Source organism: Bufo gargarizans, chromosome 5 (assembly GCF_014858855.1).
Source record: "Bufo gargarizans isolate SCDJY-AF-19 chromosome 5, ASM1485885v1, whole genome shotgun sequence".
Taxonomy (NCBI): Eukaryota; Metazoa; Chordata; class Amphibia; order Anura; family Bufonidae; genus Bufo; species Bufo gargarizans.
This window is the reverse complement of record NC_058084.1, coordinates 396,872,139-396,879,872: the sequence shown is the minus strand read 5'-3', so window position 1 is coordinate 396,879,872 and position 7,734 is coordinate 396,872,139. Positions and strand designations below refer to the sequence as shown.

The following is a 7,734-nucleotide window of genomic DNA, read 5'->3' as shown; positions in this document are numbered from 1 at the left end:
ACCCCAAAACACATTCCCCAACTTCTCCTGAGTACGGCGATACCAGATGTGTGACACTTTTTTGATGCCAAGGTGGGCAAAGGGGCACATATTCCAAAGTGCACCTTTCGGATTTCACCGGTCATTTTTTACAGATTTTGATTGCAAAGTACTTCTCACACATATGGGCCCCTAAATTGCCAGGGCAGTATAACTACGCCACAAGTGACCCCATTTTGGAAAGAAGACACCCCAAGGTATTCTGTGAGGGGCATGGCGAGTTCCTAGAATTTTTTATTTTTTGTCGCAAGTTAGTGGAATATGAGACTTTGTAAGGAAAAAAGAGAAAAAAAAAAATCCATCATTTTCCGCTAACTTGTGACAAAAAATAAAAAATTCTAGGAACTCGCAGTGCCCCTCACGGAATACCTTGGGGTGTCTTCTTTCCAAAATGGGGTCACTTGTGGCGTAGTTATACTGCCCTGGCAATTTAGGGGCCCAAATGTGTGAGAAGAACTTTGCAATCAAAATGTGTAAAAAATGCCCTGCAAAATCCGAAAGGTGCACTTTGGAATATGTGCCCCTTTGCCCACCTTGGCAGCAAAAAAGTGTGACACATCTGGTATCGCCGTACTCAGGAGAAGTTGGGGAATGTGTTTTTGGGTGTCATTTTACATATACCTATGCTGGGTGAGAAAAATATCTTGGTCAAATGCCAACTTTGTATAAAAAAATGGGAAAAGTTGTCTTTTGCCAAGATATTTCTCTCACCCAGCATGGGTATATGTAAAATGACACCCCAAAACACATTCCCCAACTTCTCCTGAGTACGGCGATACCACATGTGTGACACTTTTTGCTGCCAAGGTGGGCAAAGGGGCGCATATTCCAAAGTGCACCTTTCGGATTTCACCGGTCATTTCTTACACATTTTGATTGCAAAGTTCTTCTCACACATTTGGGCCCCTAAATTGCCAGGGCAGTATAACTACCCCACAAGTGACCCCATTTTGGAAAGAAGACACCCCAAGGTATTCTGTGAGGGGCATGGTGAGTTCCTAGAATTTTTTATTTTTTGTCGCAAGTTAGTGGAATATGAGACTTTGTAAGAAAAAATAAAAATAAAAAATCATCATCATTTTCCGCTAACTTGTGACAAAAAATAAAAAGTTCTATGAACTCACTATGCCCATCAGCGAATACCTTAGGGTGTCTACTTTCCGAAATGGGGTCATTTGTGGGGGTTTTCTACTGTTTGGGCATTGTAGAACCTCAGGAAACATGACAGGTGCTCAGAAAATCAGAGCCGTTTCAAAAAGCGGAAATTCACATTTTTGTACCATAGTTTGTAAATGCTATAACTTTTACCCAAACCATTTTTTTTTTGCCCAAACATTTTTTTTTTATCAAAGACATGTAGAACTATAAATTTAGCGAAAAATTTATATATGGATGTCGTTTTTTTTTGCAAAATTTCACAGCTGAAAGTGAAAAATGTCATTTTTTTGCAAAAAAATCGTTACATTTTGATTAATAACAAAAAAAGTAAAAATGTCAGCAGCAATAAAATACCACCAAATGAAAGCTCTATTAGTGAGAAGAAAAGGAGGTAAAATTCATTTGGGTGGTAAGTTGCATGACCGAGCGATAAACGGTGAAAGGAGTGTAGTGCCGAAGTGTAAAAAGTGGCCTGGTCATGAAGGGGGTTTCACCTAGCGGGGCTGAAGTGGTTAAACCCTATGGCAGCTGGAGAAAATTACCAGCTTCTCATTCAAAGTCCCAAAAGTCTCTCAGTATTCATTAACCCTATCCATAAAGCCTTGCAAATTCCGTGCAAGTGAACAGGATATATATCACATACATATAAAATGCAGTTAAAGGGCTTCTGTCACCCCACTAAAGTGATATATTTTTTTTGGGCTAGTGAAATTAGTTATATTGCGATATACGACAATATAATTGTGTTACTTACTTTGATCCAGCAGTTTCTGCAAAAAACGAATTTTTTTAATATGTAAATTCGGTCTCTACCAGCAAGTAGGACGGCTACTTGCTGGTAGCTGCTGCAGAAATCCGCCCCCTCGTCGTGTTTATTGACAGGGCCAGCCGGGATCTCCTCCTCCGGCCAGCCCTGTCGGCATTTCAAAAATCGCGCGCCTGTGTTGATTCGGCGCAGGCGCTCTGAGATGAGGAGGCTCGTCTCCTCAGAACTCCCTCAGTGCGCCTGCGCCGATGACATCACCGAAATAGAATACGTCATTGGCGCAGGCGCACTGAGGGAGTGCTGAGGAGACGAGCCTCCTCATCTCAGAGCGCCTGCGCCGAATCAACACAGGCGCGCGATTTTTGAAATGCCGACAGGGCTGGCCGGAGGAGGAGATCCCGGCTGGCCCTGTCAATAAACACGACGAGGGGGCGGATTTCTGCAGCAGCTACCAGCAAGTAGCCGTCCTACTTGCTGGTAGAGACCGAATTTACATATTAAAAAAATTCGTTTTTTGCAGAAACTGCTGGATCAAAGTAAGTAACACAATTATATTGTCATATATCGCAATATAACTAATTTCACTAGCCCAAAAAAAAAAATCACTTTAGTGGGGTGACAGAAGCCCTTTAAGCATTAAACAGTGCAAGTTAACCCTTTAAAAAGAAATAAAGTAAGAAGTTTTAACTTTGCATAAGGGAAACAGGGGGAAATGTCAACAACAATCCAGATTTCACAGTACCCCTATTTCAGGGTACTACACGGTACCCAGGTCTGTGTCCTACAGAGACATACAGACCTCATTGCTGTACTAAATATCACCCATGCGCTCTGGCTGCAACAGATGTGTGAATAAGCCTTTAGACATAGATTTTGTTATCCTCTCCCCCAAAAAATATATTGAAGCAAATTAATGTTAATATTCTGCTAATATTCTGTTGATGTGTTAAAAGGAATCAGCTGGTTGATAATGCCTAACCCTAATAAGTTAAATTATATCTTTAATGTGTTGCCAAATACTTGAGCAATTTAAGAGAAAATTGTCCATATCAGAAGAGGTTATTGATATGCCCAATGACAATTCTGTCCTGTATGTAGAATCACAGTTGTGATCTATTTGTATTCCACCATGCATTCCATTATGCGTTCCACCGCAAGCTGCACCTTCCGCTCACGTGACTTCCAGTTTTAGAGAGCGTGGATAGTTACAGGAACGCCGAGCTCATGCAGGCATGGACAGGCACCAGTGTATCCATCATGGAGGCAGCCACTGCACCACCAATGCCAATATCTAAGATCTAACTACTACTGGAGCAAGTATATTCTAGAGCTTGACATATATTGTTGCTGACACGCAAGTATGCTTTTTGATTATCCCTATATGAGCAGCATGCAATTGTTTTCAGGCGATCATCTGCCAAATATATAGCTACTGATTGAGGTTTGAACTTGATGCAATTTGCTAGGGGGAAATATCTGTATACCTTACCTATATGCATGGTTTATTTATAAGTATTTGCTATATGTACAATCTGCATCTCAAGTGAAGCTATTCGATCTATGTTCTAGCATTAAATATGAGTTATTTTTTATGGTAAATTAACTATTGCTACAGTGTTTTTTTTCTGGTAAATATATATATATATATATACGTGACCAATGATTTTATGGACAATTATTCACTAAAATAATGTTCATACTGTATACCAACTTACTGGGCAGACTAATATAAAAAGAGTTTGTGTGAAACTATTATTTATTGATAAAATATCTTTATTCATCTTTTCTGTTTTTAATACATGTATTTAGACCACTGACATTTGACACCTGACAATTGTATAGTGGGTCTCTGTAGGTGGTGGTATCTATCCCTTTTCAGGGCCATACAGGGTGATTAGGAGGTTCCTGACACGGGATCGCTCTTATCGGGGCGGCTATTCCGTTTTTGTAGGCAGGGTTAATAGATTATAGGGCAAGGTGGAGGGTCAAATATTTTTCCTTTTTACGTTTTATACTGGTGAAGGTGTTCTGTGACTTTACTGATGCGTTAAAATGGACATTTTATAGATTTCTTTCCCTTTTAAGATGGACGTACTGGGTTGGGAACAGTTTATAAATTGTCTGTTCATTGTTTATTTTTTACGATGGCAGTTAATTACGCGTCAATAGGTTTGAGTTGGTAAGATAGGGGAGGGAGGATCACTAGCCGCTATTAACTGGTTGTAGTGACGTTTCTAGGAGGCAGAGCTGTTATTGGTGCTGTAAAAAGGGAATCTCTCCCACCAAAAGAGTAGTAGTGTGTGGTGGATGTGAATCCCTAGTTGTAAACAAAGGATTTGGGTTCCTGCTGCCACACATCCTGAAGAGAAGTCCGAAAGTATGAGAGAAGGATGGTGGCCTCTGAGTTGATGCAGAGAAGAATCAATTTAATGGCCACACATCAGTCATGGAAAGGTGTGGAGGGTTCAGGACACTGGGGGGACTGGAAGCAGCTGGCTGCAGTAGATTCCAGGAATCACACTTATCTCCATAGAATTTGAAAGAGCCACCATCCAGTTCTAGTCAAATTGTACAACCACTGTGCCCTCAGGAAAACTGAGAGACATGGTATCTGTTAAGCTTAAATCAATCAAACAGTTTCATTTGTGACTGCCTCACTTTGAAGCCTTGTAGCAGTACTTCTTGTAAACACTACATTTTTGAGCATTCTTGGAGTAAAATAAGCTTTGTTCAGCTGCTTGAATCCATAATCTATTAACCAAATAGTTAATACTAGAGTTGGCAGACACTCATCTACAAGCCCAAAATAATTTGTCCCAGCCCAAAATAATTTGTCTCATCATAAACATTACTGTATATAGAATAGTATACTTCTCAATAATAGTCATGCACTTTTAAATAATACCACTATACAAAGACTAAATAATACCTCCACACTTTTACCACATATTACAATTATTTAATGCCACCATACAGTTACTGAATTAAAAACACTATCCAAAGGCCAGTCAGTATTACCAATAACAAAACTACTACTATACAGTAACCATACTGTAGTCAGATACCAGTTTTGTTCTCTGGTTGCAGTCATTCACTTTCCGTGTTCTTCTCTATTTAGCCTAGACCTCCATGATGAGTTCTCCTGGCCACAACTCGCCTGTGCAGAATTTGACCAGTGGTATCATCAGGAATAATGTTTAACAAATCGAAGTCCACTTCCGAATTTCAGAAAAAATTCAATTTGCTGAGAAGCAGGATTTCCTCATGCTTAGTGGTAGCGAATGGATTTTCCCTGAAATGGTTTAAAAAGCAAAAAAAAAATATAAATCATACTTATCTCATCCATTTGCTCACCACAGTCATCTTGCTTGAAGATCTTGCACAAAATCCTGGGTGTGGTGACGTATGATGTCATCACGGCCCGTGCAAAATTTCAAGCCAGATCTTCCGTCAAGATGGTGACGACCGGCCCGTCGCTAGCAAATGGATGAGGTAAGTATGATTGAATTAATTTTTTTTATTTTACACCCAGTTATTGCTATTAGATGTCGAGATCATGTATGAACGTGGTATCTGAGGGGTTACAATGACGGGGAGTGGCGCATTCGCAGTTCCCTGTCATTGTACCCACTACTTACAAAGAATTGCACCCACTACTTACAAAGTAATTCGTCACAGAGCTAATTTTTTTGTAAAATTCAGCGAAGCAGCCAAATCGAATTTTGGAATACTTCGCTCATCTCTAATTAGGACCACCTGCATCATGCTGTTCTTCATATACTCAGAAATAGTGATGCCATCTTGACTGTTCAGGTTTGTTCACATTTACATTTTTTGAAGATTTATTTTGGTAAATAAATTATGTTATGATAAAATATTAGACCTTATTTATTACCATGGGAATAAAACTGATGCCGCATTTTATGAACTTTTTTATTTTATTTTACAATATTGGGGGGTACGGTGAATGTTTCCCATCATACATAATCCTTTACCTAGATCTATAAAATTTCAGTTAGACAACATACACAAAAAGTATTACAGGCCAGAGTAGTATAGAACAGTAATATAGCACCTCAAGAAATCTGTGAGCCTATCCTGTATATCTGAGGCTATTTGTGTGCCTCTATTTAATACACACGGGGCAGATTTATCAAGACCATCGCTTTTTCTCCCATTTTGATATCCCCTGCACTGCTGGAGGATGCACCAAACATGATGAAACGCAGGCACAAGGGAGATGATAAATCTTTCCCGGAGTGTTTTTTCCACAATGATTTATATAGCTATATTCTTCCATGGAATGTTTGCTTAACCGGAGAATGCACCACCTCACAGAGGCACATTGAGTACCTAGAAGGTCTGTAATATAGACCTTTAAGGTATTAGTGTAAGGCTTTGCCATGTGTATAAGGCCTAATTGTCATGTGCGTTCACAAGAGCATAGTAATCAGCTTGGTTAGCCAATAGCTGGTTATGAGTGCCGTATTCCACCACTTTCCCGTTCTTAATCACTGCGATAATGTCAGCGTTCTGTATGGTGCTTAATCGATGAGCAATCACTATGCATGTCCGTCCTTGCCTGGCACTGTCCAGAGCTTGCTGCACAATCTGTAAAATATGAAAGTTGGTTCACAATTGCAATAAATCAAGTAGTGTGAAGTTTACATAAGAAAACAAATTGTTTTAGGGCTGCACTTAAAGGGCATCTGTCAGCAGATTTGTACCTATGAAACTGGTTGACCTGTTGCATGTGTGCTTGGCAGCTGAAGACATCTGTGTAGGCTCCCGTGTTCATATGCGTCTGCATTGCTGAGAAAAATGATGTTTTAATATATGTAACTGAGCCTCTAGGGGCAACTGAGGCTCTGCTCTCTCTGCAACTGCCACACCATCTTCATTTTGATTGACAGGGTTGCAGAGAGAGCCATCGGTAATTCCTCCCCCCCCCCCCCATAGCTCCTAGAGACTCATTTGCATATATAAGAGCTTCATTTTTCTCAGCAATGCGGGCACATAGGAACATGTACATTTACAGCAGGGTCCTCTACAGCTTAAGGCCATATTTAAAGTCACTTAATTTTCATTTTGGGTGTACTGAGGGAATAAAAATGTGGTTTTGAAAGTGTAAATAGTCTTCACACTTCTTTTTGAAATGGAGAGAAACTGACAGTTTTTAACATTTAATACTAAAGGGGTTGTCCCACAAAAAGCATTGTACAGTTTTTAAACCAGAACGTGGATTTGAATACTTTTGTAATTGCATGTAATTTAAAGTTTTGTATAGCTACTGAGTTATTCGATAAAATGTATCTGTATAGCGCCACTTAATTTCTTGTCTTTGTCCTGCTCACTAAAAAGGCTGCACATGCTCAGTTTCATCTTTCAACTGCCTCCTGAGCTGTGATAGGGAGAGCATGGACACGCCTCCTGAGCTGTGATAGGGAGAGCATGGACACGCCTCCTGAGCTGTGATAGGGAGAGCATGGACACGCCTCCTGAGCTGTGATAGGGAGAGCATGGACACGCCCCCTGATCTGCAGGAGAAAAGACACTCCCCTTGAGCTGCCAGCTTAATATAAATCTAGCAGATCAATGAATATGGAGATCTCTGGATCCATGTGAGGTACAGGGCTGGTTTTGGATTTGTTAGAAAGAGATTGTCATGTACTATGTGATTTTCATTTACATTATTCATGGGATAACCCCTTTAAGTATAGCTCCAAAGAAGAAAGTTATAATGTACATTACAGGTAAATATAAGAAAACAA

General features: G+C 40.0%; 1 protein-coding gene across 4 annotated transcripts in view; it reads right to left on the bottom strand.

Moving 5' to 3' along the window:
* Positions 1-5,963: 5,963 nt before the first annotated feature.
* Positions 5,964-7,734, bottom strand: part of LOC122937809 (ATP-dependent translocase ABCB1-like) — a 182,715-nt gene continuing 180,944 nt past the window's right edge. For all 4 annotated transcript variants that reach the window (XM_044292882.1, XM_044292884.1, XM_044292883.1 and 1 more), the window contains one exon: positions 5,964-6,574. In XM_044292882.1, coding sequence (XP_044148817.1) covers positions 6,380-6,574 — 195 coding nt within the window. In that variant the 3' untranslated portion in view covers positions 5,964-6,379. The remainder of the gene's footprint in view (positions 6,575-7,734) is intronic.